Source organism: Thamnophis sirtalis, unplaced genomic scaffold, assembly GCF_051295495.1.
Source record: "Thamnophis sirtalis isolate CommonGarterSnake01/CBP01778 unplaced genomic scaffold, rThaSir2_p1.2 scaffold_11, whole genome shotgun sequence".
NCBI classification, from domain to species: domain Eukaryota; kingdom Metazoa; phylum Chordata; class Lepidosauria; order Squamata; family Natricidae; genus Thamnophis; species Thamnophis sirtalis.
The window spans coordinates 4,535,979-4,563,919 of record NW_028261391.1 but is presented as its reverse complement, the minus strand read 5'-3'; the positions used below and the strand labels follow the sequence as shown (position 1 = coordinate 4,563,919).

At 47.7% G+C, this 27,941-nt stretch overlaps 1 protein-coding gene across 1 annotated transcript; it reads left to right on the top strand.

The window, feature by feature from the left end:
* The first annotated feature begins 159 nt into the window (after positions 1 to 159).
* RNPEPL1 (arginyl aminopeptidase like 1) lies at positions 160 to 27,447 on the top strand. Its single transcript, XM_087725086.1, has 11 exons — positions 160 to 1,065; positions 9,633 to 9,773; positions 11,410 to 11,561; positions 14,603 to 14,719; positions 15,205 to 15,440; positions 16,350 to 16,463; positions 19,353 to 19,465; positions 21,490 to 21,598; positions 23,857 to 24,084; positions 24,534 to 24,676; positions 27,079 to 27,447. The coding sequence occupies exons 1-11, from the start codon at positions 301 to 303 to the stop codon at positions 27,355 to 27,357; spliced, it is 2,397 nt and encodes a 798-aa protein (XP_087581212.1). The 5' UTR covers positions 160 to 300; the 3' UTR covers positions 27,358 to 27,447.
* Positions 27,448 to 27,941: the final 494 nt, after the last annotated feature.

Genomic DNA, 27,941 nt, shown 5'->3' with positions numbered 1-27,941 from the left:
GGGCTGAACTCCGCCGCAGGGACCAATAAAGCCCCGGGCTCGGCCCAAGCTCGAGGCTGCCCGTCCAACGGCCGTCCAAGGCAGGGCGCGCGTCCAAAGGCCGCTCTCGGGCGCCGCCCAGCGCCGCCGCCGCCTCCTTCTCCTCCTCCGGCAGCCGCACGCAGCGCGCCCCGCTCGGGGCAGAGGCCGGCTGGGCCTCGCCTCTTCCTGGCGCCGGCGAGCGGCTTCCCGGGCGGCCTGGGTGAGTCGTCGGCCGCCGCCGGGCCTCCCGCGCCCGCCCATGGATTTCACCTAGGCCCCATGGCGGCCCCCGAGACGCTCCCGGACGTGGCCTCGGCCTCCAGCGCCGCGCTCTTCCGCCTCCGCCACCTCCGCCTCGGGCTGGACCTGCGGCCTGAGGCCCGCGCCCTGGCCGGCTGCCTGGTGCTGGAGCTGTGCGCCCAGCCGGCGCCCGGCGGGGCCCAGCCAGAAGAGGCGGCCGGGGAAGCCCGCCGGCCCCGCGTCCTGGTCTTGGACGCGCACCCGACCATGCGGGTGGCCTCGGTGGCTTTCCGGGCCTGTCCGGCCGGCGAGGCCCGCTGCGGCTTCGTCTTCTCCGGCGGGAGCGGCGCTGAAGGCGAGCCGGGCCGCGGTGCCCTTCCTCCTCCGCCCGCCCGCCCGTCTTCGGCCCCCGCGGGCCACCCTCACCCGCACTGCCCGCTCAGCACCGCCAGCGCACTTTCGGCCTTGGGGCAGGCGCCGCCCGAAGGGGACCGGCCGGGCCTGGTGGCTTCCCCGGAGCCCTTGCGGGACGCCCCGGCCGAGGTGGCCCCGCCGCCGTGGGGCGAGCCTCCGCCGGCCGGGCCTTGGGCCTGCGCCCCGCTGGAGAGCGCCGAGGCTCCCGCGCCGCCGCTGCCCACCTTCCCCCGCTCGGCGCCCGCCGCCCGCGCCCCCTGCCCGCTCTTCTTCCGCCTGGACCCCTTCACCGACTACGGCTCGGCGCTCAGCATCTCCCTGCCGGCCTCGCTGGAGCCGCAGCGGCCCTTCCAGATCATCGTCCGCTACACCACCGTGGATGCCCCCGCGGTAAGTGGGGAGGCCCCGGGGTGGGAGGCTGTTTTCCGCCGGCTGAGAGGGCCGAGCGGGGCCTTTCGAGGACGAGACGCTCCCCGAGACCCCTTGAAAGGCTCCCCGAAGGCAGATGGATCAATGCTTTAAAAAGGAGGTTTTTTTTTAAAGGGGTTGTCATGATTTTTATTTTCTTTTATTTATTTTATTTAGTTCAATTTATTTAGTGTATTTTATTTAGTTTATTTAGTTCAATTGATTTAGTGTATTTTATTTGGTTCATTTTATTTAGTGTATTTTATTTAGTTTATTTAGTTCAATTCATTTAGTGTATTTTATTTGGTTCATTTTATTTAGTGTATTTTATTTAGTTTATTTAGTTCAATTCATTTAGTGAATTTTATTTGGTTCATTTTATTTAGTGCATTTTATTTAGTTTATTTAGTTCAATTCATTTAGTGTATTTTATTTGGTTCATTTTATTGAAGTTCAATTGATTTAGTTTATTTAGTTCGATTTATTTAGTGTATTTTATTTGGTTCATTTTATTTAGTGTATTTTATTTAGTCTATTTCAGTGTTTCTCAACCTTGGCAACTTGAAGATGTCAGGATTCGCTGGCTGGGGAATTCTGGGAGTTGAAGTCCGGACATCTTCAAGTTGCCAAGGTTGAGAAACACTGGTCTATTTAATTCAATTTATTTAGTGTATTTTATTTGGTTCATTTTATTTAGTTCAATTGATTTGGTTTATTTAGTTCGATTTATTTAGTGTATTTTATTTGGTTCATTTTATTTAGTGTATTTTATTTAGTTTATTTAGTTCAATTCATTTAGTGTATTTTATTTGGTTCATTTTATTTAGTGTATTTTATTTAGTCTATTTCAGTGTTTCTCAACCTTGGCAACTTGAAGATGTCCGGACTCCAACTCCCAGAATTCCCCAGCCAGCGAATGCTGGCTGGGGAATTCTGGGAGTTGAAGTCCGGACATCTTCAAGTTGCCAAGGTTGAGAAACACTGGTCTATTTAGTTCAATTTATTTAGTGTATTTTATTTGGTTCATTTTATTTAGTTCAATTGATTTAGTTTATTTAGTTCGATTTATTTAGTGTTATTTTATTTGGTTCATTTTATTTAGTGTATTTTATTTAGTTTATTTAGTTCAATTCATTTAGTTTATTTTATTTGGTTCATTTTATTTAGTGTATTTTATTTAGTTTACTTAGTTCAATTCATTTAGTGTATTTTATTTGGCTCATTTTATTTAGTTCAATTTATTTAGTTTGTCGCTCATGCGCAAGATAACAGGAATAAGAATAAAACATGAATAAGACCCACAGGAAATGGGTGCAAATAAATGGGGAGATTAGGACAAGGACTTTAAGGGCACCCTGATCACTCTTATGTGCGCCCCTAAGATATGATAGCAGTGTTCTAATATTTGGGGGGGGCTGCCACAAAGAAGAAGGGGGTCAATTATTCCCCAGAGCAGCGGTCGCCAACCGGCGGTCTGTGAGAAAAAGTTGGTGTTCTGCAAAAAAAAATTTTTTTGCATTTTTTATATTGCACTAAATAAGGGACATGGTGGCTCAGTGGCTAAGACGCTGAGCTTGTCGATCAGAAAGGTCGGCGGTTTGAATCCCTAGCGCTGCATAACAGGGTGAGCTCCCCATGACTTGTCCCAGCTTCTGCCAACCTAGCAGTTCGAAAGCACGTAAAAATGCAAGTAGAAAAATAGGAACCACCTATGATGGGAAAGTAACAGCATTTAGTCATGCCGGTCACGTGGCCACGGAGATGTCTTCGGACAGGGCTGGCTCTTTGGCTTTGAAACGGAGATGGACACCGCCCCCTAGAGTCGGGAACGACTGGCACATATGTGCAAGGGGAACCTTTGCCTTTACTATATTGCACTAAATGCTATTTATCTTTTTTTTAAAAAAAATCTTATTTGTGGTCTGCGGGATTTAAAATTATGAATTTAGTAGTCCCATGCTCCAATGCGCCTGAAAGCAGGACAAGGAGCAACGGATGGAAACTAATCAAGGAGAGAAGCAACCTAGAACTAAGGAGAAAGTTCCTAACAGTGAGGACAGTGAGCCAGTGGAACAGCATGCCACCAGAAATTGTGGTGCTCCAACGTTGGAGGTTTTTAAGCAGAGATTGGACAACCATTTGTGTTAAATGCTATATGGGGGGTTGAACTAGAAAACCACTTCCCAAGCAGTGAGAATGTCCCTTCCAACTCAGAGTAGAATAGAATAGAATAGAATAGAATAGAATAGAATTCCTTATTGGCCAAGTGTGATTGGACACAGAAGGAATTTGTCTTTGGTGCATAAGTTCTCCGTGTACATAAGGAGAATAAAAATACATTCATCAAGAATAAAAGATGTAACACAGTGATAGTCAAGGTTACTAATAAGCCATCAAATCATACTAGGAAATAAATAAAAGCAATATAAATTGTAAAGATACAAGCAACATGTTTATTATCCTAAGTGGGAAGAGGTAGGTACTCGGAAGAAGGGAAGAATAATAATAATACATCTTAGTAAATTATTTGACAGTGTTGTGGGGATTCGTTGTTTAGCAGAGTGATGGCATGAGGGAAAAACTGTTTCTAATAGAATAGAATTCTTTATTATAGCAGTTAGCAATAGCAGTTAGACTTATATACCGCTTCATAGGGCTTTCAGCCCTCTCTAAGCGGTTTACAGAGTCAGCATATTGCCCCCAACAACAATCCGGGTCCTCATTTCACCCACCTCGGAAGGATGGAAGGCTGAGTCAACCTTGAGCCGGTGAGATTTGAACAGCCGAAGTGCAGTCAGCTGAAGTAGCCTGCAGTGCTGCATTTAACCACTGCACCACCTCGGCTCTATTGGCCAAGTGTGACAAGGAATTTGTCTTTGGTGCCTATGCTCTCAGTGTACGTAAAAGAAAAGATACATTTCTCACAAATCATAAGGTACTTGACACTTAATGATAGTCATAGTTATTCTGATATTCTGTTAAGGACTAGGGGAGACTTGATAAGCAGTCTTCCAATATTTGAGGGGCTGCCACAAAGATGAAGGGACAAACCTATTTTCCAGAGCACCTTGAAGGTAGGACAAGAAGGAATGGATGGAAACTAAGCAAGGAGAGAAGCAACCTACAACTAAGGAGAAATTTCCTGACAGTGAGACGAGTTAACCTATGGAACTACTTGCCTCCAGAAGTTGTGGTTGTTCCAACACTGGAGGCTTTTTAGAAGAGATTGGAGAGACATTTGTCTGGAACATGGCATAGGGTCTCCTCCTTGTGTAGGAAGTTGGACTAGAAGACCTCCAAGGTCTCTTCCAGCTCTGTTAATATCTGTTAAGGACTAGGCGACACAGGATAGCAGCGTTCCAATATTTGAGGGGCTGCCACAGAGATGAGGGGGCCGACCTATTTTCCAGTGCACCTGAAGGTAGGACACGAAGCAATGGATGGGAACCGATCTAAAAGAGAACCAATCTAGAACTAAGACAGAACAATTAATCAGCGGAACTTTTCCCCTTCAGAAGTTGTGAGTGTCCCATCACTGGAGGTTTTCAAGAAGAGATTGGAGAGCCATTTACATGGAATGGCACAGGGTCTCCCGCTTGAGCAGCGGGTGTTGGATTAGAAGACTTCCAAGCTTCCTTCCAACTCTTGTTATTCCATTATAAATCTCTCCATTTTCATATCTATTGCCGAATACATCAATAGAAGCAACCCATGGAAACCAATTACAATGCAATACAATAGCAGAGTTGGAAGGGACCTAGCCTGTTTTGGGCCCGGAGGGCCTTCTGCAGCCCTCTAGCAGCCAAAATGCGACGCGGGTCAGTAAAGGAGAAAGGAAAAAGAGGAAAGACAAAGAAAAAGAAGAAAAGACGGGAAGAGAGCAAGGAAGGAAAAATAAGGAAAGAGGGGAAGGAAGAAGAATTTAGAATGAAGGGGGAAGGAAAAAGGAGAAAAAGGGAAGGAAGGAAGGAGATTATGTAATGAGAATGAGGAAGTCCTGCCTTAGCACTTGGCGACCACAGGTGCCCCCCCCTGCCCCAGACACAATCCTGTGTCACGCCCACGATGGCCACGCCCACATGGCCACGCCCCCCCAGCCCCTCGAAGGTGGAATGCAACCCTGACGCGGCCCTCAATGAAATCGAGTCGGACACCCCCTGCTCTATGGTACCCAAAGTTTGGAAAATAGCCGATATAATATCGTAACGGTGGGTTTCAAGAGGAACGCTAACATTGCAGACTTAACGGCTTCAGGTATAAATTGGTGGAAGCATTTATAAATATAAAAGTCATCGAAAAACAAAAACAAAAAAAGGACGAATTTAGCCAAAGAAAGATTAATAAAAATAATCTTTATAAAATAATCTTTAAAAAAGCAAAAAACTTCTTAGAGTTTTTGCAAAGTGGTCGGGATGACTTAGCAAAATTGACTTGGATTAGCAAAAAGCTCTTTATGAATCTTCTCACCCTCAGCAAACAAGGGAGGAAAAAGTAAATACTTCCTTTGTAGGAAGGTCAGAAAACAGACAATAGGAGAGAAAAAAAAAATATTTGGCCCAGAGTCCCAGGGTCATCAAAACCACATTGCAACGCAAACTGGACAGAATGGAAGACTGGGCTGAGCGCCGCAAGGGTAGTCCTTGATTTATGACCACAATGGAGCCCAACATTTCTACTGCTAAGCAAGACATTTTGCCCCCTTTTGTGGCCTTTCTTATCATGTTTGTTACCTGAATCACTGCAGTTTAATTTAGTAACACAATTATTAGGAAGTTGCGCAAGGGCATCACGTGACCCTGGGACTGCAAACCGTCATAAGTGTGAGCCAGTTGCCAAGTGTCTGAATTTTGATCACATGACCCCAGGGATGCCGCAATAGTCGTAAGTGTGATAAAAGATCGTGTCTCTTTTTCAGTAACTTCAAACGGTCACTAAACGAACGGTTGTAAGTCGAGGACTGTCCATACTTCAGCAGGGAGAAATGTATTGTATTTTGGGTAGTTTACTGTATTTTTCGGAGTATAAGACGTACCTTATTCCTCCCTAAAAGAGTGTGGAAATGTTGGTGCGTCTTATACACCGAATACAGCCATTTTTGGCCTCCCAAAGCCTCACCCCGCATCCCATTTTTGTGAAAAACGGGACATTTTTCGCAAAAAGGGCGTTTTTGCCTCCCCCACCCCCCAGAAGCACTCTGCAGGCTGAGGGAAGGGAAAAATGCCCCCATTGTGGTGAAAAACTGGGTTATTTTTGCCTTCCCCGAGCCCTGCTGAAGCCTGCAGAGTGCTTCTGAGGGGTGGGGGAAGGCAAAACCTTTTTTTCCCTGACTTACCTCTTTGAAATCTTGGTGCGCCTTATATACCGGTGCGTCTTATAGTCTGAAAAATACGATAGTTCTGTTTTGTCAGCAATCTCTGGACTTCTCAATTTCTCATTTTTTTCAGATAGTTTCATGGATAGATATAAATAGTCTTGTTTCTTCTTATAAAAATTCTTTAGGTATTGGCTGAGCACCTGATTCTTGGAACAACAAATGGAAGAACTGACGAAAGTTATTAGAATAGAATAGAATAGAATAGAATAGGTTTAGGTTTATTAGATTTATATGCCTCCCTTCTCCCAAGGACTCAGGGCGGTGTACAACATTAAAAGAATAGAATAGAATAGAATAGAATAGAATAGGTTTAGGGTTATTAGATTTATATGCCTCCCTTCTCCCAAGGACTCAGGGCGGTGTACAACATTAAAAGAATAGAATAGAATAGAATAGAATAGAATAGAATAGAATAGAATAGAATAGAATTCTTTATTGGCCAAGTGTGATTGGACACACAAGGAATTTATCTTTGGTGTACAAAAATAAAAATAAAATGCATTCAATAGCAATAGCAGTAGACTTATATACCGCTTCATAGGCCTTTCAGGCCTCTCTAAGCGGTTTACAGAGAGTCAGCATATTGCCCCCAACAATCTGGGTCCTCATTTTACCCACCTCGGAAGGATGGAAGGCTGAGTCAACCCTGAGCCGGTGAGATTTGAACCGCTGACCTGCTGATCTAGCAGTAGCCTGCAGTGCTGCATTTAACCACTGCGCCACCTTGGCTCTTCATCAAGAATCATAAGATGCAACACTTAGTGATAATCATGGGTTACTAATAAGCAATCAAATCATACTAGGAAACAAATAAACAATATAAATTGAAAGATACAACATGGTTATAGTCATAAGTGGGAAGAGATTGATACTAGGAAGGAAGAGAAGAAGAATAGAAATGCAAAAGAAAACAATATCCCATGTTTCATCGACGTACATGTTTCATCGACGTACATGTCGGGGCAGGACATAATTTGAATTAGCAACCCCAATAATAATTTAATAAATAAGTGTGCTCAGATTCAGAGGCTTTTACACGGGGGAAATGGATGGCTTGTGAGATGGTCATTTTCCATTTGGGATGGACTGTTAATTGTCATTCACTATCATGTCCTCTCTTAGGTGATGGCATTTTATCCATCCTGCCTGAAGTAGTTTATATAAGGTGGATTAAAAACAGAAGTTCATGGAATGACATGCCACCATTTTAAAATATGCCAGCCTTGGCCAGACTTTCTATTCTCTCTGTCTAGGAGATCAAAGAGGCTGGCCGGAGGCAGCATAGTTTAAGGTGGTGGCACATTGTTCCATGCAATTCTATTTTTAATGCATCTATATCAGTGTTTCTCTATGTTGTCAGCTTTCAGATGGGTGGACTTCAATTCCCAGAATTCCCCAGCCAGCCACTGGTCTATATTATTTACTTCAGGCAGGACTGATACTTTTACAATACAAAGGATGTATTTGGAGGTTAGTTTTAGAGAGGGTCCTTAAACTGAGGCAGGGAGGTGTGCTTGCATCCCATGGCTGTTTGATCTAGTTATAAAAATAATAATAGCAATAGGACTTAAATTTAGATACCGCTTCATGGGTGCTTCCCAGTCCTCTCTAAGCAGTTTACAGGGTCAATAGCAGTAGACTTATATACCGCTTCATAGGGCTTTCAGCCCTCTCTAAGCGGTTTACAGAGAGTCAGCATATTGCCCCCAACAATCTGGGTCCTCATTTTACCCACCTCGGAAGGATGGAAGGCTGAGTCAACCCTGAGCCGGTGAGATTTGAACCGCTGAACTGCTGATCTAGCAGTAGCCTGCAGTGCTCCATTTAACCACTGCACCACCTCGGCTCTTTTAAGTTTGCCTTCCCCAAATTGTTCCCCCCACCCCACCCCAGATGGAGTAAAATTCCCATTGTTCCCAGCCAGCCAGCCTTCCTTGAGCTAAAATCCCGTCATCTTCAGTAAATAGCACTGTTGGCTGAGATAGCAATAGCAATAGCAGGTAGACTTATATACCGCTTTATAGGGCTTTCAGCCCTCTCTAAGTGGTTTACAGAGTCAGCATATCGCCCCCAACAACAATCTGGGTCCTCATTTTACCCACCTCGGAAGGATGGAAGGCTGAGTCAACCCTGAGCCGGTGAGATTTGAACCGCCGAACTGCAGAACTGCAGTCAGCTGAAGTAGCCTGCAGTGCTGCATTTAACCACTGCGCCACCTCGAGAATGCAACCGTTCATTTAGGGCAGGGGTGTCCAAACTTTGGAACTTTTAAGACTTGTGGACTTCAACTCCCAGAATGCTGGCTGGGGAATTCTGGGAGTTGAAGTCCACAAGTCTTAAAAGTTCCCAGGTTTGGCACCCCCTGATTTAGGGACTCTTCGAAGTTACAACGGCAATGAAAAAAAAAGTGGCTTATGACTGCTTTTCACATTTAACAACAGTTGTAGAATTTGTATTTGTATTTGTATTTAAGTTTATTTATATGCCGCCCTTTTCCCTGGGGGGACTCAGGGCGGCTTACAACTTAAAAAGAGGGGGGGGGGGAACACACGTTTAACATATAGAACAATACATCATTAAAACACAACATTCATACCATTCGGGCGGGTTGCAATCTTTAGCCCCAGGCCTGACAGGAAAGCCAGTTTTTAAGGGCTGTGCGGAAGGTCTGGAGGGTGGTGAGGGTACGAATCTCCACGGGGAGATCGTTCCATAGGGTCGGAGCTGCCACCGAGAAGGCTCTCCTCCGCGTGGTTGCCAGTCGACATTGACCGGCGGATGGAACTCGGAGGAGGCCTAATCAGTGAGATCTAATTGGTTGAATGGAGGCGATTGGCAGTAGGCAGTCTCTCAAGTACCCACAGTCACGTGATCCAAATTTAGACTCTGCTCAACTGGCTCCTATTTATGACGGTTGCAGTGTACCGTGCTTGCGTGGTCTCCTTTTGCGACCGTCCGACGCACAAACTCAATGGGAAAGCCTGCTTCACTTAACCGCCATATCCATTCACTTGCCGAATGGAATGATTCACTGAACGACTGCGGCAAGAAAGGGGGCAAAACTCAAGCGCCTCACTTAGCAAGGGAAATTCGGGGCTTCATGGCGTGCCATAAGTCGAAGACTTATCTGTTTGATCTATTTGTTTTTTTCCCCTCATTCTATTCCTTCCGCCAGATCTGGTGGCTGGATCCGGAGCTTACCTACGGCAACTCCAAGCCATTTGTTTTCACCCAAGGCCATTCGGTGTGCAACCGGTCCTTCTTCCCTTGCTTTGACACGCCGGCTGTGAAATGCACTTACTCCGCGGTTGTCAAGGTAAGACATTCTCCAGTGTGCTGAGAGAGAATCCGCCTGAAAAATCAGCTGGCCGGGGGGATGCACCTGCGTGTATCCACTAGAGCTGAGCTGGGCAACAACTCACATGCCTGCAGAGAAGGCTCCACATGCCACTGGTGGCACACATGCCAAAGGTTCACCATCATGGGTATAGAGCAGTGATGGTTAACCTTTTTTGGTTCCCATGCCAAAAGCGGGGGGAGCTCAGGGGGGCTCGTGGGCGGGCATGCCACACCCATAATGCTATCCGCGCGACAACCCGCCCCCAGTTTTGACGTGGTTTTTTCGCCCTCCCCAGGCTCCAGAGGGCTTTCTAGGAGCCAAGGGAGGGCGAAAACAGCCCTCCACCGGCTTCCCTGGAGGCCCTCCGGAGGGTTCGAGAGCTTCCCTGAAGCTTCCGGGGGGCGAAAAACGGACCTACGGGGAACCCGGAAGTTTGGGAATGGTCACTTTCGGTTTGTCTATAGGGCTGATTTTCGACTTCAGGAGCCTTCAGGATGCTTTCCGTTTCCCCCCCTCCGGAGCCTTCAGGGAAGCCTAAACCCTAACCCTAACCCTAACCCTAAAGGCTCCGGAGGGGGGGAAACGGAAAGCATCCTGAAGGCTCCTGAAGTCGAAAATCAGCCCTATGGACAAACTGAAAGTGACCATTCCCAAACTTCCGGGTTCCCCATAGGTCCGTTTTTCGCCCCCCCGGAAGCTTCAGGGAAGCCTAAAGGCTCCGGAGGGCGAAAAACGGCCCTATGAGCAAACCAGAAGTCCGTTCTTGAACTTCTGGTTTGCCCGTAGGACTGGTTTTTTGCACTCTGGAGTTTTCAAGGAAGTCTCCGGAGGGCAAAAAACAGCCTCAAAAGAAGGCTCCGTGTGCCACTTGTGGCACGCGTACCATAGGTTCACCATCACAAGTGTAGAGCAGTGGTGAAATGCAGTATTTTTTACTAACGGGTCTGTGGGCGTGGCTTGGTGGGCGTGGTGTGGCCTGGTGGGCGTGTCAGGGGTAAGGATACTGCAAAATCTCCATTCCCACCCCACTCGGGGGGGCAGCCAGAGGTGGCATTTGCCTGTTTTCCGGTTAAAATGTTTTTATTTTCCATTTTTCATTTCCATACACTCACATATATACTGTGCATAGCCGGGGCCATACAACATTAAACAATAATCACAGCAATTCCTCTTGTCAACAATACCCCCCAAAATGGAAACCCAATATACCTCTTCCACTCTCCATACACCTCTTTCTTCCTCCCCCCTCCAACTTTCTATCTTCCCTCCATCCTTCCCCTCTACCCTACTTTCCCTCCCCCTCTACCACTCCTCTCTCCACATCCACTCCCCCCTTCCTTCTCACCCTCCCTCCCATCCTCTCTCCCGCCCTCTCTACCCCTCTTTCTTCTATCCCACTCCTCCTCCCCTTGGTGTATTTCTACTATATGTCAATATACTCAACTTGTCCTATTTTCCGAACTACTCAAAATTCCCACTAAGAATTCTCCAGGATCTGCTGGATTTCACCCCGGTATGGAGTCTCCATCTGGAGCCACGGGGTGAACTAGAAGACCTCCACGATCCCTTTCAACTCTTTATTATTCTGTTTTTCTTTTCTTTTTTTGAACAGGCCCCTGCAGGTATGCAGGTGTTAATGAGCGCCACCCAAAGTACCTATGAGGAAGAAGAGGGCGTATACCAGTTCTACATGGAGTACCCCATCCCTGCTTACCTGGTGGCTCTGGTGGCCGGGGATCTTGTTGCCGCAGAGGTTGGTCCCAGGTAAGGCACTCTTGTCTGATTTAGCAGGGTTGATGGAAGGCTGGGATATTGCGAGGCTCTCATCTTAACCACTGTGGTTGCTGAAGAGGCTGGGAATTGTAGTTCAGCAACTTGTGGAAAGCCGTACAGGTCCCCAAACTTTGGGACCTCAAGGACCACTAAATTCATAATTAAAATCCGCGGGATTTTAAATTCATAATTGAAAATCCCGCGGATCACCAAAATGGTCTGCCTAATGACAGCTGGGTGGGCGTGGCAAGGTGGTCATGTGACTGGAAGGGTGTGGCCAACTCTGTCATTCACATCGAGGGGCGCTTTGCCAGCCTCTACTCGCCACCCCTTGTCTGCCCGCCCGGGCTCCTTAAGGCCCCAACAGGAAGCAGTTGCTGGAGCTGAGCAGCCACCGGGAGAAAGAGTTGGCAAAACAGCTCAGTTCAAATTGGATCTGACCGAGAAGGAGGTTTCAGCAGAAGCACCTCACTGAGGACTAGGAGCATAGGCTTTCCAAGCAGAGGGAAGCCTGCGGGAGTGCAAGGCCAGGTGCCAACATCTGGAGGCTCAGCGGGCTGAGATGGTCAGCCAATTCCAGGCCATGATGCAGTCCCACTGGAACGAGGCCCTCCGGCTTTTTGCCACCAGCGGCTCTTCCCTCCAGCCTTCGCCAAAAGCCCCCCACCAGGAGGCTGAAGCAGACCCCAAGTGGGAATTTCTGCCCCCCTCTGCCCCTCACAAAAAGACCCCGAAGGGGAAGACTCCCTGCAGCCACACAAGCGTTCATTGCACGTATCCGTCCTAGGGGCCGTAGTTTGAGGACCCCTGATTGAGTGCAATATAAAAAATGGAAATAATTTTTCTGCGGACCACCAAAATTTTCTTGCGGATCCCCAGTTGGTGACTGCTGGTATAGGGAGGCCTTGAATTACAAGTGCAATTCAGACCAGAATTGCCATCACTAAACAATGCGATTGTAAAGTACAGGTAGTCCTCAACTTACGACCACAATTGAGCCCAAAATGGATGTTTGTAAGTGAGACAGTTAAAATGAGTTAGGCCCCATTTTACGACTCTTCTTGGCACCTTTGTTAAGTGAATCTCTGCCGTTGTTGAGTTAGTAACACGGTCGTTAAATGAATCTGGCTTCCCCATTGACTTTGTTTGTCAGAAGGTGGGATCGCATGAGCCAGGGACAGTGCAACCGTCATAAGAACCGGGGTCTTGAGGCCGTTAAAGACTGGATGAGAGCAAACAAGCTGATACTCAACCCAGACAAGACCGAGTGGCTGTTGTGTTTTCCTCCCAAAAATTTGACCAACGTACCATCACTCAGGCTGGGGGGACAAAACTTATACCCCTCAGAAAGGGCCCGCAACTTGGGAGTCCTCCTGGACCCACAGCTGAGTTTTGACCACCATCTTTCAGCTGTGACCAGGGGGGCATTTGCCCAGGTTCGCCTGGTGCGCCAGTTGCGGCCCTACCTGAATCGGGAGGCCCTCACAACAGTCACTCGAGCCCTTGTGATCTCCAGGCTGGAATACTGCAATGTGCTCTACATGGGGCTGCCCTTGAAGAGCACCCGGAGACTTCAGCTAGTCCAGAATGCAGCCGCGCGAGTGATCATGGGCGCACCACGGTTTGCCCACATAACACCGATCCTCCGTGAGCTGCACTGGCTACCTGTCGATCTCCAGGTGCACTTCAAGGTCCTACTCACCACCTATAAAGCGCTCCATGGTAGTGGATCTGGCTATTTGAGAGACCGCCTTCTGCCAATTACCTCCCTGCGTCCCATCAGATCGCACAGGGTAGGCCTCCTCCGAATTCCATCCGCCAGTCAGTGCCGACTGGCGACTACTCGGAGGAGAGCCTTCTCTGTTGCGGCTCCGACGCTATGGAATAATCTCCCCGTGGAGATCCGTACCCTCACCACCGTCCAGGCCTTCCGCACAGCCCTCAAGATCTGGCTAGCCCGTCAGGCCTGGGGATAAGTTTTTACTTTCGCCCCTCCCGAATGTCGAGTGAATGTTGTGTTTTATTGTTTAATTTATTCTCGTTCACATTTCTTTTTGTATTTGTCCTACACTCCCTTTCCCCTTTTATTGTAAGCCGCCCTGAGTCCCCTCAGGGAAAAGGGCGGCCTATAAATGTACAATAAATACAAATACAAAATACAAATAATACATGTGAGTCAGTTGTCCAGCATCCAAATGTAAATCACAAGACAGTGGGGATGCTACAACGGTCATAAGTGTGAAAAATGGTCATGTCCTTTTTTTCAGTGCCGTCACATCTTCAAACGGTCACTAGGCAAAGTGTTGTAAGTCGAGGACTGCCTGTATTGGAATCAGGAACTTTCTTTAAAGTGGGCAATTAGGTGTTAGTTTTGCACCTCCACAGCAAAAAAGGCCAAATTCTTGCTATATTCTGACCGAGGCTCCCCCCAGAGCTTGAAGCCAACTCCTTGTCCCGACAAAAACCCCTTTTATTAGTTTACTGTGAATTCTGCTCATTCACCTCCAGCAAAGTCTTTCGAGGGAGGATTTACACTCACAGACCTCATCTGGCTTGGAGAGCTGCCAGGCCGAGATCTGCAAAACCTGGCAAGGCGCCTCGGAGAGTCACAAACCAATTAGGTGAACTAATTGTCTCCTGCAAACTCCACTCCCCTTTCTCTCCCCTTTTATTCCCTCTGGGAGGGGCCATTCATCGTCCACCTGTGGCCTTACTCCCAAGTCGACCCCTGTCCTTTAATGTTCCCTTCATCAAGCAACTCTGCGCATGCGCACACTGGGAACATGCTCCAGCTGTTCTTCTGCCTCACTGATGTCTGACTCTGAAGGCAGCTGATAACTGTCAGACGGCCCTGGTCCCCTCTCTGCCTCTGACACAGAGCCCTCCTCAGAGCCTTCCCCAGACTCCAGGACTGGCCCATCTTCCTCCCGAACCTCCTCACTTTCCGACTCTTCTGCCAGCTCTGCTGGTGGGCCACAACATCCTAGGCCCTATTATTTACTCTGTTGTTTTTCTGCTTTCTTTGCCAACAGGAGCAAAGTCTGGGCCGAGCCGTGCCTATTGTCAACAGCCATCGGCAAACTCTCAGGTCGGGTGGAGCACTGGCTGAGCGCTGCAGAGACCCTCTACGGTCCATACATATGGGGCCGGTAAGCTCATTATAGCATGCGTAGGTCTCGGATGGGGCGCAAGGAACGAAATGCATGTGGAGGGGCGGCAATTCTTCCCCTTCTTTTTTTGCGCTTTTGGAAGAAACGTCCTGGGTTCACTTCCGAGTGGGAAGAAAGACCCCGGAAACATGGAGGATAATTGGAAAGATGATTTTAATGGTGGACAGGACCACTTGGTTTCTTTATCGGCAAAACATAAATTCAAACCACACAAAAACTGTGCAACTAATTTTAACAACTGCAGTGTTCCTTTAACAAGTGAGGCAAAAAAGATCGTAAAATTGAGCAAACCCCAACTTAAGTAGTTGTAAGATGGAGGCTCCTTGTAAATTCTGGGGAATTTTATTTATGCATGTCGACATTTTTACGGCTGTCTGTGTATCTGTCTGCTTTGAGAATTATGGCTTCAGGATTCGCCAATTGATCTGCGTTCTCCCTCTCTCCCTCCCTCCTCTGATCTCCAGGTACGACATCGTTTTCCTCCCTCCCTCGTTTCCCATCGTCGCCATGGAGAACCCGTGTTTGACCTTCGTCATCTCGTCCATCTTGGAGAGCGATGAGTTTCTCATCATCGACATCATCCACGAAGTGGCCCACAGCTGGTTCGGCAATGCCGTCACCAACGCCACCTGGGAAGAGATGTGGTTGAGCGAAGGGCTGGCCACTTACGCTCAGCGCCGAATCACGACGGAGACTTACGGTAAGTTCTGTCGTTACTCTGCCTCGCCTGCGTGTTGCGCCTTTAAATTGCAGGAGTTGCCAAGGCCAGCTTGGCTCTGTTCAGAGCAGGGGTGTCAAACTCAATTTCATTGAGGGCCGCATGAGGGCTGTGGTTGACTTCGGAGTGGGTGTGGCCAACTGGGTGGACATGGCCAACTTGACGACACTCCCCAAACTGCTGGCAATTTCAGGATTCCAAATAGCATCCAAAATTAAATCAGAGTCCAAGGCAAAGTGTTCCTCAAAGTTCCAATTTATTAAGAGAGCCATGTTGGCACATCTGGGAAAACCCAAATCTGAAAACTTCCCGGTTTCCCCCGCCTAGTTGAAAGTTCAAGATCTTGCCCCCACACCCACAAGTCCATTACACGGTACAATTTCCCACTGCCATTCTGGCAGTTCCACCCATCCAGTTCCGGTCAGGTGCACAGGTGCAGAGACAAAGGATGACCTTGGCTTTCCAGAAAGGAATTTTGTTATGGCTACATAGCATCTAACTCCGTACAATCCCCCCCCTCCCATTTTCCCACCATAGAAAATGCATGGCATTAATAGAAAGTGTGGCAGGCCAAAGATCCAAAAGGAAAGATGGCTGCAGAGCTGACGGGCATGTTTCTTCTTCGCATTGGGTAGGCCAGGCTGAAGCCAGACTGGCCAGCCCCTTACATTGCCCGCAGGCCGGATCAGACCACATTGCGCTCCGGATGTGGCCCGCGGGCCTTGTGTTAGACACCCCTGCCTTATACGGTCTCCAACTTCCCTTTACCATCAACGGAGTCTTAGCATCGTTTTTATATCACGGCAGCCAAAATCCGACCTGCCATATAATGTGTAAAAATTTCAACTCTCGGCTTAAAATCCGCGTGTTTTGGGCTGTGCGTGTGGACAGGTGCTGCTTTTACATGCTTGGAGACAGCCTTCCGCCTTGATGCCCTTCACCGGCAAATGAAGCTCCTTGGGGAGGACAATCCTGTCAGCAAACTTCAGGTTAAACTTGAACCAGGTAAGAAAGAGGGCTGGGCCTTCTCTTTTATCAAATCAAGCCAACGGATTTTGCCTTCCCTGCGTAGATTGCTCAAGGAATTACCAAAATGAAACTTGCAGAAGGTGAAGACAGCAAACAAGGTCTTGGTTCATCATAGCTTGGGGGATAGTGTTGTGGCTGGCCAGCAGCCAGTGGAGCTGGCGGCAGACTCGAGACAGTGAGGAGGTTGGGGAGGAAGATAGGCCAGTCCTGGAGTCTGGGGAAGGCTCTGATGAGGGCTCTGTGTCGGAAGCAGAGAGGAGGTCAGGGCCATCCGACAGTTATCAGCTGCCTTCAGAGTCAGACATCAGTGGGGCAGAAGAACAGCTGGAGCCTGTTCCTGATCTGTCAGGAGAAGGGAACAGCTAAGGAACAAGGGTCGACTCTTAAAGGCACAGGTGGACGGTGAATGGCCCCTCCTAGAGGGAATAAAGAGGAGCGAAAGGGGAGTGGAGTTTGCAGGAGACACTTAGTTCGCTTAACTAGTGGGAAGGTTTGTTTGTGACACTCAGAGACTCCTTGACAAGTATTTTCTTGTACAGAGTTGTGTTTGGAAGATATCAGCCTGGCAGCTCTCCAAGCCTGATAAGGTCTGTGGTTGCAAATTCACCCTTGAAAGACTGTTTGCTAAGACTTTGCTGGATGTGAATGAGAGGAATTCACATGATAATAAAGGGGTTTTATCGGGACAAGGAGTCTGCTTCATGGTATTGTGAAGTCTAGGTCAGAACAGTGCAGTGGCCCAGCTCTTGCCTCAGGATCAGGAGGCTGTGAGTTTGATCCTAGGTAGTGGCAGAATTTTCTCTCCCTGGGCACAATGAGTAATTATCTGCTGCAAACTCTGCCTTGGCAACAGGAAGAGCATCCGGCCAGTAAACACTGAGTCCATTCAGTTGCCCCAACTCCACCCTGATGTAAGGGATTACAGGGTCATTAAAAGACAAAATAATGATAATAATCTTAGCTTGTGGGAGATTGGCTGGGTTCATAAAACCCTCTAAAGGAGGGGTCCCCAGCCTCTTGGCCATGTCCCAGTACCCTCCGATGGCCCATTTGGAGCCGGGCCATGCGAACAACTTAAAACATAGGAAGAACGGTTGCAGGAACTGGGGATGTCTAGTTGAATAAAAAGAAGGACCAGGGGTGACTTGATAGCAGTCTTCCAATATCTCAGAGGTTGCCACAAAGAAGAGGGAGTCAAACTATTCTCCAAGGCACCTCAAGGCAGGACAAGAAGCAATGGGTGGAAACTAATCAAGGAGAGAAGCAACTTAGAACTGAGGAGAAATTTCCTGACAGTGAGAACAATTAATCAGGGGAACAGAAGTTGCCTCCAGAAGTTGTGAATGCCCCAACACTGGAAGCCTTTAAGAAGATGTTGGATAGCCATTTGTCTGAAACGGTATAGGGTTTTCTGCCTAGGCAGGGGGTTGGACTAGAAGACCTCCAAGGTCCCATCCAACTCTGCTATTGTATTTCATTATTGTAACTTGCAACTTCAATTTGGGTGAGTGACGGGAGCTCACACGTGAAGTTCAATTTGGGTGAGTGACAAACGGAGGCATGCATGCCCAGCTGCTGGCACAAATGGAGCTGTGCACTCAGAACCATCCGCTCTCCCTGCCCTCCCCCCCCCCAATCATCGCTGGTCCGCAAAGCTGGAAAAGTCGGGGACCACCCAAAAATCCCAGATTTTTTTGAACCCGATTTGTCAGTTCTTTGAGCTTCCGCATTGCATTTGTAGAACAACCCGCCCAGTGATGGTTCTTAAAAGTCCATTCCAAAGAAAGTTATAATAAGAATAGCAATAATAGCAATAGCAGTAGACATATACCGCTTCATAGGCCTTTCAGGCCTCTCTAAGCGGTTTACACAGAGTCAGCATATTGCCCCCAACAATCTGGGTCCTCATTTTACCCACCTCGGAAGGATGGAAGGCTGAGTCAACCCTGAGCCGGTGAGATTTGAACCGCTGACCTGCTGATCTAGCAGTAGCCTGCAGTGCTGCATTTAACCACTGCGCCACCTTGGAAGAATAATCCCCCACCCCAAAGGTTTACAGATGGTCCTCCACTTACCACAATTCATTTAGTGACCATCTGAAGTTACAATGGCACTGAAAAAAGTGACTTAACGACCGTTTTTCACACTGAACGACCGTTGCAGCATCCCCATGGCGTGATCAAAATGCCAGTGGACTCATATTTGTGACAGTCGCAGCGTCCCGGAGTCCCGGGATCCCCTTTTGCAACCTTCTGACAAGCGAAGTTAAATGGGGAAGCCGGATTCATTTTACAATCATGTTACTAACAACTATAGAGGGATGCGGGGTCTCAGTGGCTAAGACGCTGAGCTTGTCAATGAGAAAGGTTGGCAGTTTGCCGTTTCGAATCCCTAGCGCCACATAAGGGAGTGAGTTCCCGTTACTTATCCCAGCTTCTGCCAACCTAGCAGTTCGAAAACACGTAAAAAATGCAAGTAGAAAAACAGGAACCACCTTTGGTGGGAAGGGAACAGCATTCCCTGCGCCTTCGGCGTTTAGTCATGCCGGCCACGGGACCACGAAGACATCTTCGGACAGCGCTGGCTCTTCGGCTTTGAAATGGAGATGAGCACTGTCCCCTAGAGTCAGGAACAACTAGCACATATGCGTAAGGGGAACCTTTACCTTTACCTCTCTAACAACTATAGTGATTCACTTAACAACTGTGGCAAGGAAAGTCATAAGAAGGGGCACAACTCACTTTAACAGTTGTCTTCCTTAGCAGCGGATATTTTCGGCTCCATTGTGGTCATAAGTCGAGGAGTACCTGTTTTGCCATTTATTTTTCTATCACTCTTATCCTCTCTTCCTTTTTTCCCCCCCAGGTGTGAATCCCAGCAACCTGATGAACCTCTTCACCTACGAGAAAGGGTTCTGCTTTGTTTACTATCTGTCTCAGCTGTGCGGAGACCCAACACATTTCGATGCCTTTCTCCGAGTTAGTAATCTGGTTTGGGGCGGGAGGGGGAGGTATACGCATGGGTGCCCATGGATACTTATTGCCCCGTCAACTTTGCCAGTCAGTCTCAGTTCAAATCAGGCGTTTTCAGCTGAATCCTTCGAAAAAGCATGACTCAAAGCAAAGTTAAAAAGCAATGGAGGTAGGTTCACTCTACCTTTGTCCTCTGTACTCCCTCTCAGTCTCCCCCACTCACAGCCAGCAGCTCCTCCCACCAATCTCTGGGACATTAAAATGCAATGGAGGCAGGTTTACTCTACTCTTGTTCTCTGTACTCCCTCTCAGTCTCCCCCACTCACAGCCAGCAGCTCCTCCCACCAATCTCTGGGACATTAAAATGCAATGGAGGCAGGTTTACTCTACTCTTGTTCTCTGTACTCCCTCTCAGTCTCCCCCACTCACAGCCAGCAGCTCCTCCCACCAATCTCTGGGACATTAAAATGCAATGGAGGCAGGTTTATTCTACTCTTGTCCTCTGTACTCCCTCTCAGTCTCCCCCCCCCTCACAGCCAGCAGCTCCTCCCATCAATCTCTGGGACATTAAAATGCAATGGAGGCAGGTTTACTCTACCCTTGTTCTCTGTACTCCCTCTCAGTCTCCCCCACTCACAGCCAGCAGCTCTTCCCACCAGCCTCTGGGAAGTTAAAATGCAATGGAGGCAGGTTTATTCTACTCTTGTCCTCTGTACTCCCTCTCAGTCTCCCCCCCCCCCTCACAGCCAGCAGCTCCTCCCACCAATCTATGGGACATTAAAATGTAATGGAGGCAGGTTTACTCTTGTTCTCTGTACTCCCTCTCAGTCTCCCCCACTCACAGCCAGCAGCTCCTCCCATCAGTCTCTGGGACATTAAAATGTAATAGAGGCAGGTTTACTCTACTCTTGTTCTCTGTACTCCCTCTCAGTCTCCCCCACTCACAGCCAGCAGTTCCTCCCACCAATCTATGGGACATTAAAATGTAATAGAGGGAGGTTTACTCTACCTTTGTCCTCTGTACTCCCTCTCAGTCTCCCCCACTCACAGCCAGCAGTTCCTCCCACCAATCTATGGGACATTAAAATGTAATAGAGGTAGGTTTACTCTACCTTTGTCCTCTGTACTCCCTCTCAGTCTCCCCCACTCACAGCCAGCAGTTCCTCCCATTAATCTCTGGGACATTAAAATTCAATGGAGGCAGGTTTACTCTACCCTTGTTCTCTGTACTCCCTCTCAGTCTCCCCCACTCACAGCCAGCAGCTCCTCCCATCAGTCTCTGGGACATTAAAATGTAATAGAGGCAGTTTTACTCTACTCTTGTTCTCTGTACTCCCTCTCACTCTCCCCCCCACTCACAGCCAGCAGCTCCTCCCACCAATCTCTGGGACATTAAAATGCAATGGAGGCAGGTTTATTCTACTCTTGTTCTCTGTACTCCCTCTCAGTCTCCCCCACTCACAGCCAGCAGCTCCTCCCACCAATCTCTGGGAAGTTAAAATGCAATGGAGGCAGGTTTACTCTACCTTTGTCCTCTGTACTCCCTCTCAGTCTCCCCCACTCACAACCAGCAGCTCTTCCCACCAGCCTCTGGGAAGTTAAAATCCCAGCCTCTGAGAACTTAAAAACTTAAAAGTATGCATTATTGATTTTATTTCAGAATTGAGTCTCAGTCCCCTAAATTACTGGGCTGTCATAAAGGATTGGAGCCCCCTGTAATTTAACAAAAAAATATTGTGCTGGAAGAATGACCTCTAGAGATTTTCCATCAGCGGGGATCTTTGTGTCAGAGCATTAGAAATCCAGCACGGCTGGTCCTGATTCATTTAAACCTTGGTTATTTTCTGCTCTTCTCTTAGGGGAAGCTCCTTCAATTTGTGATATTTTACTTTGTTCTCTAGTATGTGTATGTGTCTTCATCTCTGTTGCTTTTCTGGCCGTTTCCACTCCGGGCCTCTCCAGTTTCCCCTTGCTCAACCTTGCTGTTTCCCTTAATTTTGTAACCTGGGTTTATGCTGCCTCTCTTTCAGACTTATATCGAGAAGTACAAGTTCACAAGCGTTGTAGCCCAAGATCTGTTGGATTCCTTCTTGGCATTTTTTCCAGACCTGAAAGAACAAAGCATCGATTGCAAAATAGGTAGGGAAGAGGACATTTTATTTATTTAGATTTAGATTTTAGATTTGTTTATTTATAGGCCGCCCTTTTCCCTGAGGGGACTCAGGGCGGCTTACAATCAAAAAAGGAAGGGGAGTGTAGGACAATACCAAAAAGAAATGTGCACAAAGTAAATTAGACAGTAAAACTCAACATTCACTCAGCATTCGGGAGGGGCGAAAATAAGATTATCCCCAGGCCTGACGGGCTAGCCAGTTCTTAAGGGCTGTGCGGAAGGCCTGGACGGTGGTGAGGGTACGAATCTCCACGGGGAGATTGTTCCATAGTGTCGGAGCCGCAACAGAGAAGGCTCTCCTCCGAGTAGTCGCCAGTCGGCACTACTTATTTATTTATTTATTTATTTATTTATTTATTTATTTATTTATTTATTATTAAAATTTATATGCCGCCCAATCTCGAAGGACTCTGGGCGGCTTACAAAAAAAGAGAGAGAGAAAAAAAGACAGTTTAAAATCACAACACCACATACATTCATTCTAATCGGGGCTGGACCTCAACAATGAGGTCAACAGCCCCAGGCCAGCTGGAACAGCCAGGTTTTTACAGCTTTCCTGAAGGCCATGAGAGTGGGTATGGTCCGGATCTCTGGGGGTAGCTCGTTCCAAAGAGTCGGAGCAGCCACAGAGAAGACTCTCCTCCTTCTACATGGGCAGAATGTAACACACACACACACACACACACACATATCTTAGGAGTATTGCCCAGATGGAGGAGACAAACTGCAGGTAGCCCTCGGCTTACAACTACAATCGAGCCCAAAATTTATGTTGTTAAGTGAGACAGTGGTTAAGTGTATTTTTCCTCATTTGATGACTCTTCTTGCCACCCTTGGGAAGTAAATCGTTGCAGTTGTTAAGTGAGCAACGCGGTTGTTAAGTGAATCTGGCTTCCCCCTTGTCAGAAGGTCGCAGAAGGTGATCTGCAACCATCATAAAAAAGGAACCAGTGGCTAAGCATGTGAATGCTGGTCTCATGATCATGTGGGTATGCTATGGTTGTGAAATGCACCTGGCTTCCCCATTGAGTTTGCTTGCGAGACGGTCGCAATAGGCGATCACATGACCTTGAGACACAGCGACGTCATACGTCACGGATCCTTAAAATATGGCCCACCAATAGCCATTAATCTGGCCCGCGCAGGACCATGAGGCTGCCCTGCCCACCCTTCGCTCGAGCACAGGTCTTACCTTCAGGACCCTCGCAGGCTGGAAGTGAAAGGTACGGCCAACAATTTTGGCCTGCAGAATGTTTCTGGAGGTGAAGGGGTGTGTGAAAAACGGCGCACAGAGGAGGCCAAAAAATTGGGTGAAAACGGCCCATTTTTGGCAAAAAATGAGCCCTTTTGGCCTGCAGAATGCTTCTGGGGTGTGTGTGTGAAAATGGGGCGTACAGATGCCCCAGGAGACCAAAAAACTGGTGAAAACTGCCCGTTTATCACCACCCCCGCCTCCAGAAGATAGATGATAGATAGATAGATAGATAGATAGATAGATAGATAGATGATAGATAGATGATAGATATAGATAGATAGATAGAGAGAGAGAGAGATAAATAGATAGACATAGATAGATAGATAGATAGATAGATAGATAGAGAGAGAGAGATAGATAAGATATATATATATATATATAGATAGATAGATAGATAGATAGATAGATAGATAGATAGACATAGATAGATAGAGATAGATATATAGATAGATAGAGAGAGAGAGAGATAAATAGATAGATAGACATAGATAGATGATATAGATGATAGATAGATAGATAGACAGATAGATGATAGATAAATAGATGATAGATAGATAGATAGATAGATAGATAGATAGATATAGATAGATAAATAGATGATAGATAAATAGATGATAGATAGATAGATAGATAGATAGATAGATATAGATAGATAGATAGAGAGAGAGAGAGAGAGATAAATAGATAGATAGACATAGATAGATAGATAGAGATAGATAGATAGAGAGAGAGAGAGAGAGAGATAAATAGATAGACATAGATGATAGATAGATAGATGATAGATAGATAGATAGATAGATGACACATAGATAGATGACATAGATAGACAGACAGACAGACAGACAGATAGATAGCTGATAGCAGCAAGCCAGATCCTAAGTGGCAGCCAGCTGCCAAGCATCTGCATTCTGATCACATGATCGTGGGTATGCCTTTCCAAGTTGACCCTTGTTGGGGAATCTGTTGCAGGGCTAGAGTTTGACCGCTGGCTCAATGCCACAGGGCCTCCTTTGGTCGAACCAGACTTATCTCAGGGATCCAGCTTGACCCAGCCGGTGGAGACGCTGTTCCATCTCTGGACCACGGAGCCTCTGGACGCAGGAGCTGCTGCGAACAGCGTCAACATCGCCGAGTGGCAAACATTCCAAACGGTGCTTTTCCTGGATCGGTTACTGGATGGGTCGCCCTTGCCACACGGTGAGTTTGGTTACCTACGGTAGTAGGGTAATGAAATGTCTGCAAGAAAACAACCAAGCTCAGAGAACTACCAAGGTCCCTACTTTCCTTATTGGGAATCATACCAGAAACATACAATAAAAACTTGAAATATTTGATTGTAAATGTTTTAACAGCGATAATAGAATGTGCCGAAATGAGTAGACTTACATTTGAAATTAGAGAACAGGAGGATGAGCAATTTTATAAGGTATGGGATTTGTTTTACCAATGGTTGGATAAAAAAAATGGTTGGACTCAGAAAGTGTTCTTTCTCTGGTGCCTGTCCTCTGGAATGAGATCCATCTTGTTTCCACCTTAATAGTTTTCCAGAAATTATTAATCAACATACACATTTGCACCACCCGGAGCTCTTGGATGGCCCCTAAATTGAATCAAAAGCAAATGAGAGAAATGTTGTCTTTCCGCAGAGGTGATAACAAAGTTGTCCGAATGCTACTCGGCTCAGCTGGAAAACATGAACGCCGAGATTCGAATCCGCTGGCTGCAGATCATCGTCCGCAACGATTATTATCCTGATGTTCACAAAGTCCGTCGCTTCTTGGAAAACCAGGTATCCGGTTGCCGGGTTAAAAAGCTTGGGGCTGCTTGGGGTCTGAAGATTTGGGGCAGGAAACCAGTTGATGCCCAAAAGACCTGGGAAGCTCTGATGCTTGGACGTGGGAATGGAGGAAAATTGCTCAGCTGGGGTCCAAATGGAGCCAGAGAGGCTGAGAAGAACCAGTTTTATAGAAATAAATATAAAAATATATGGAGGGAGGGAGAGAGAGACAGAGACAGAGAGAAAGACAGAGAGACAGACTCACAAAAGAAAAAGATCTTATCTCTTTTTGCATTGTTGGAGTGGGGATGCCCCGCCTCCTGCCAGCCAGCTGGTCTTTGGGTCTCTGCTGCGCATGTCGCACATGCATGCACATGTCAGCGCATGCGCACATTCACACAAATGCGCACACCTTTCATTTTGGGCATGTGCCCTCGCAATTTGGGCACCTAGTGTCTAAAACAGTGTTTCTCAACCTTGGCAACTTGAAGATGTCTGGACTTCAAGTCCCAGAATTCCCCAGCCAGCGAATGCTGGCTGGGGAATTCTGGGACTTGAAGTCCAGACATCTTCAAGTTGCCAAGGTTGAGAAACACTGGTCTAAAAGGTTCGCCATCTCTGGTATAGGGTCTCCTGCTTGAGCAGGGGGTTGGACTAGAAGACCTCCAAGGTCCCTTCCAGCTCTATTCTAGTTGATTTTTACAGCGAATAGTCAAATAGGAGCATCGCCAGGTAACCACAATTGAGCCTAAAAGTCTGTGGAGATTCTCAGCCATCCCAGTCATGGTTGTCCCACAGGTGTTCTATTGTTGTTGTCGTTTTTTTCTTTTTTCAAGAGGCACCTGGACTTTTTGGTTTTGCTTTTGAAGACGTTTTACTTTTCATCCAAGAAGCTTCTGGGAAGGGAAGGATTGATGCTCCTTGCAGACAGCTGGTCATTTGCATCCTTTTTAGAGAGTCCTTGAGGCCACTTGGAGGTTTAGCCATGTCTCGCTCTCCTCTCTCTCTCTCTCTCTCCCCCTCCCTCCCTATGATATTTTTATATTTATTTCTATAAAACTGGTTCTTCTCAGCCTCTCAGCCTCACCTGAGTGGTGCAAATGGGTGTGGAGCCTCCTCGGAACTATTGAAAGGACTGTATTGTACAACACAGAAACTTCCTAACAGTGAGGACAGTTAACCAGTGGAACAGCTTGCCACCAGAAGTCGTAGGTGTTACCTGGGCAGCACCGAATTATCAGCTACTACTGAAATAAATATGTTTTCCTCCTTATCCTGGGGGAATGGGCCACTAGGTGTCATCAGAGAGCTTTCTTTCAGAATACTTAGCAGACATTACAGCTAATCACAGTTGAAAAGTTCATGGAGATTCTCAGTCATCCAGGTCATGGTTGTCTTTTTTTTTCTTTTTTCAAGAAGAACCTGGACTTTCTGGTTTTTCTTGGAAGATGTTTCGCTTCTCATCCAAGAAGCTTCTTCAGTTCTGATTGGATGGTGGGGAATGGACGGATTTACAGTACAGTACAATAGCAGGGTTGGAAGGGACCTTGGAGGTCTTCTAGTCTAACCCCCTGTCTAGGCAGGAAACCCTATACCGTTCCAGACAAATGGCTATCCAACATCCTCTTAAAGACTTCCAGTGTTGGGGCATTCACAACTTCTGGAGGCAACTTCTGTTCCACTGATTAATTGTTCTGTCAGGAAATTTCTCCTCAGTTCTAAGTTGCTTCTCTCCTTGAGGAACATGGGCCAGTCCTGGAGTCTGGGGAAGGCTCGGATGAGGGCTCTGTGTCGGAAACAGAGAGGGCACCAGGGCTGTCTGACAGTTATCAGTTGCCCTCGGAGTCAGAGATCAGTGGGGCAGAAGAACAGCTGGAGCCTGTTCCCAGTGCGCGCATGCACAGAGTTGCCAGACGAAGGGAACAGCTAAGGAACAAGGGGGGACCTGGGAGTAAAGCCACAGGTGGACGGTGAATGGCCCCTCCCATAGGGAATAAAGAGGAGCAGAGTTTGCAGGAGTCAATTAGTTCGCTTAATTAGTGTGAGGATTTGTTTGTGACTCTGCGAGACTCCTTGCCAAGTATTTTCTAGTACAACGTGGCATTTGGAAGATATCAGCCTGGCAGCTCTCCAAGCCTGCTAAAGTCTGTGGTTGTAAATTCACCCTTGAAAGACTGTCTGCCATGTGAATGAGAGGAATTCATCGTAGCTTAATAAAAAAAGGGGGGTTTGGAGTCTGCTTCGTGACTTTATGAAGCCTAACTCAGAGCAGGGAGAGGCAGTAGGAATTTTCGGAAAAATTTCATCCTTTGACTACTTAACCTGTAGCTGGTCCCAGGTTTCCTTTACGACGACGATCCAGTTCCACACGAGTCTCTTGGGCTGACCCTGGCCTCCTTCTGCTTGCGTTACAGATGTCCCGCATGTACACGATTCCATTATACGAGGACCTCTGCACCGGCACCCTCAAGTCCTTCGCCCTGGAGGTTTTTTTACAGACCCAAGCCCAGCTCCACCCGAACCTGCGGAAAACCATCCATCAGATCCTGACCCAGGGCTTGAACCCACCACTTCTTGCCACGGACACGGCCGCTGTGGTGGCGGCGGCGGCGGATCCTCCGGGCTCCGAGCTTGAGGGCAGAGCAGCCGCGCACGGTGCCGTTTCTCTCAGGGACGTCAATGTGTCTGCTTAGCTCAATGCTGGACCTTGGAAGCTGGGAGGGGCCAGCCAAAAACGCCAAGTTAGGACTGCCCTCTCTTGCCCTTCGTGCCACTGCTGGGGTGGGGTGGGGTGTGTGTGTGTGGGGGTGTTTGGGGTTGGGGTTTTTGTTCAAAATCCCTCCCCAGGTGTGTACATCGAGAGTCCTACGTGCCTTCAGGTGCCTGACCCCCTAGGCACAGCGAGATATCAGGGATGTATTTTTTTTCCTTTCCTAACTCTATAAGCAGCGACTGGGAGCAAGCGACGGGTTGGGCTGGTTGCATCATGAATGTGGAACATCGGATTGCATTATTTTTCTTTTTTTCTTTTTGTGCGTCTGCCAACGAAGCGCAATTTCCAGCACTCGCTCGCCAAAGCCTGGCCTTGAAGGAGGCAGAATCCTCCCTGGTCCCAGGGCTGGAAGGGAAGGGGGGAAAAAAAAACTGATTAGGATCATGGTAAATGTTGATGTCGGGATCTGTCCCGTTGTACGCTGCGCTCGTGACACCCCCCCCCCCCCGGAACCCTAAAGAATGAAACGTTTCTTCCAAGCGGTGTCTGCCGATTTCAGGACAT

Excerpts from the sequence above, each read along its gene's own strand:
- RNPEPL1 (XM_087725086.1), top strand. The coding sequence starts at position 301 with ATGGCGGCCCCCGAGACGCTCCCGGACGTGGCCTCGGCCTCCAGCGCC. Across the intron at positions 1,066-9,632 it reads CCACCGTGGATGCCCCCGCG|ATCTGGTGGCTGGATCCGGA; the intron begins GTAAGTGGGGAG and ends TCCTTCCGCCAG. Across the intron at positions 21,599-23,856 it reads AAGCATCGATTGCAAAATAG|GGCTAGAGTTTGACCGCTGG; the intron begins GTAGGGAAGAGG and ends AATCTGTTGCAG.